At 56.6% G+C, this 2917-nt stretch overlaps 1 protein-coding gene across 1 annotated transcript in view; it reads right to left on the reverse strand.

Moving 5' to 3' along the window:
* Nucleotides 1–1661: 1661 nt before the first annotated feature.
* The window catches only part of PARS2 (prolyl-tRNA synthetase 2, mitochondrial (putative)), a gene marked incomplete at its 5' end in the record, with an annotated part of 1538 nt that continues 282 nt past the window's right edge, over nucleotides 1662–2917 (reverse strand). Inside the window, one exon of the mRNA XM_009070174.1 lies at nucleotides 1662–2913. Coding sequence (XP_009068422.1) covers nucleotides 1662–2913 — 1252 coding nt within the window. The remainder of the gene's footprint in view (nucleotides 2914–2917) is intronic.

Below are 2917 nucleotides of genomic sequence, written 5' to 3' on the forward strand. Positions count from 1 at the left end.
CGCCCGCGGCCCTGCCCCGCTCCTCCCACCGCCCCAGCTCCGCCCCCAGCCTGAGAAACGCAGCACCTCAGGGACTGCAATGGGCCTTAGAGCTCATCCAGCCCCAACCCCTGCCCTGGGCAGGGACACCTCCCACCAGAGCAGGTTGCTCAAGGCTCATCCAACATGGCTCGGGCAGCCACAGCCTCCCTGGGCAACCTGGGACAGTGTCTCACCACCCTCACAGGAAAAAACCTTTTCCTAATACCTAACCTAAATTTCCCCTCTTTCAATTTGTACGCATTGTTCCTTGTCCTGTCACTGCAGCTCCAGAGTCCCTCTCCAGCTGCCCTATAGGACCCCTCAGATACTGGAAGGTCGCTCTGAGGTCTCCACACATCCTTCTCCAGGCTGAACAGCCCCAGCTTCCTCATCCTGTATCCATAGAGATGTTTCAGTTCTCTTATCAATTTCATGGCCTCCTCTGGACTTGCTCCAACAATTTCATGTCCCTCTTGCATTGAGGGCACCAGAACTGCATGCAGTATTCCAGGTGGGGTCTCAGGAGAGCAGAGGAGAAGGGGAGAATCACCTCCTTTGACCTGCTGGCCACCTCCTGACCACCTCCCGCTCCTTCTAATCCCAGCCCAGCTCTCTGCAGCGGGTTTAGGTGGCATCTCCCATGGGCATGGCAGGTGGAGCTGATCCTGCCTGGGGCAGGGAACATGTGGAGAGCATGGGGAGGGGTCTGGAGCACAAGTCTGATGAGGAGCAGTAGAGGGAGCTGCAGAAGCCTCAGCCTGGAGAAAAGGAGGTTCAGGCAAGACCTTATTGCTCTCTCCAACTGCCTGAAAGGAGTTTGTAGCCAGGTAGGGATCAGACTCTTCTCCCTTGTAACAAATGACAGGACAGAAAGAAACAGCCTCAAGCTGCACCAAGGCAGGTTTAGATTAGATATTAGGGGAAATGCCTTCACTTAAATGGTGGTCAGACACTAGAATAGGCTGCTCAGGGCAGTGGTGGAGTCACCATCCTTGGAGGCATTTAACTGACATGTGGATGTGGCACTTGGTGAAATGATTTAGTAGTCAGCTTGACAGTACTGGGTGAACAGTTGGGCATGATGACCCTAATGGTCTCATAGACCCTCTATGAGTCTATGACAGTGGCCCATTGTTGCTCGTAGTCTCTAGATGTCAGACCCAGGAGATGCAGCACAGGGCAAGGTGACTCCCTCCCAGGAACTCCCTGTCCAGGGGAGGCTCATGGAATGAAGGAACCCATCAGTGCTGCTGGGATGGTGGCAAGCTGTTCCTCGCAGCTCAAGAGAGGCCATGGCCAGCCTGTCAGCCCTAGCCAGGCAGTGAGGAGCTGGCCCTACTGGTGCTCCCAGATCTGCCTGGGGCTACACATGCTGGTAACTGTGTAGTTGGTAAGTGGTAACAGCCTGCAGGCACCTGTAATCAGAAGGAGGAATGTTCCCAGCCCCATGGGGAAATGTGGGCTGACTCCAGCTCAACTCCAGCATGGTTGCAAGACACCGTGGCCATCTCTTACATGTGGGTGGATTCAGCTCCGCTCACCCAGAGTCATCACCAGCAATGTGCACGTCCTTGGAAAGGAACCAGTGCTGCTAAGATAAACATAGTGCAGCAAAGAGGATTGATTCAGGGACCAGAAATTTAAGGGATTTGCACTTTACTTAGCAACTCAATGATACCTTCCTTGGTGAGGAACAAAACCTCACCAGCATTCTGATGCCAAACCTCAAACACTGGGGGGTCCTCAAAGACCCTCTTCCCAGCTATGACCACATAGGGATAACCCAATTTGTTGGCATCCTTCAGCCTTTTGCCAATGGTCAGCTGTGTCCTGTCATCTAGCACTGAGTCACCAGCAAGGTGGGGCAGTGCCTCGACCAGGTCGTCATACACCTGCTCCAGCCGCATGGCTCCCTCCTCCTCCTCCTTGCTGCCGCTCTTGGGGGGGATGAAGCAGAGCTGGTAGGGAGCGATGAGGCTCGGCCAACGGATGCTGTCCTCTGTAGATAGCACCTCGATGGAGGCCGCCAGGATGCGAGTAACACCCAGGCCATAGCAACCCATTTCTGCCAGCTGGAGTTTGTTCTCAGGGGAGCAGAAGACAGCGTTGGAGACGGAGGAGTATTTGGTGCCTAGATAAAATGTGTGCCCCACTTCAATCCCTTTGGTCTCAGTGAGTTTCTCCCCACACGTGGGGCAAGAGGTTTGCTCCCTGTTTAATGTTTCCACGTTGGCCGCAAAATGTCCCTCAGGGCACAGCATCAGCCTGTCCTCGCCGATGTCTGCTGGGAGCTGGAATTCATGGGACATGGTGCCGCCGATGCTGCCCGTGGCTGCCTGCACTTTGACAAAGGGAAGGCCCAAGCGGCTGAAGAAGCTGCAGTAGGCATCACACACCTGTTCATAGGTCTGCTGAGCTGCCTCTTCAGAGGTGTCAAAGGTGTACATGTCCTTCATGTAGAACTCCCGGCTGCGCAGCAAGCCAAAACGTGGCTTGGGCTCATCCCGAAACTTCCTGGTTACCTGGTAGAGGCGCAGCGGGAGCTGCTTGTAGGACAGGTGGCTCTGAGAGGCCACCAGCTCCGTCACCACCTCCTCATGTGTGGGGCCCAGGCAGTAGCTGTGGTTGTGCCGATCCACCAGCCGGAAGAGCTCCGGCCCCATCTGGTCCCAGCGGCCGCTAGCGCGCCACAGCTCTGCCGAGCACAGGCTGTGCATGCTGAGCTTCTGCCCACCCACAGCCTGCATCTCCTCATCCATCACCCTGATGAGCTTCTCCATGGCGCGCACGGTGGGCGGCAGGTAGCAGTAGCAGCCGGGGCTGGCGGGGCGGATGAGCCCCCCTTGCAGCATCAGCCGCTGGCTGCGGCAGGGGGGGCCTCCCCGGCCGTCGTCCC

Source organism: Acanthisitta chloris, unplaced genomic scaffold, assembly GCF_000695815.1.
Source record: "Acanthisitta chloris isolate BGI_N310 unplaced genomic scaffold, ASM69581v1 scaffold20452, whole genome shotgun sequence".
Classification (NCBI taxonomy): domain Eukaryota; kingdom Metazoa; phylum Chordata; class Aves; order Passeriformes; family Acanthisittidae; genus Acanthisitta; species Acanthisitta chloris.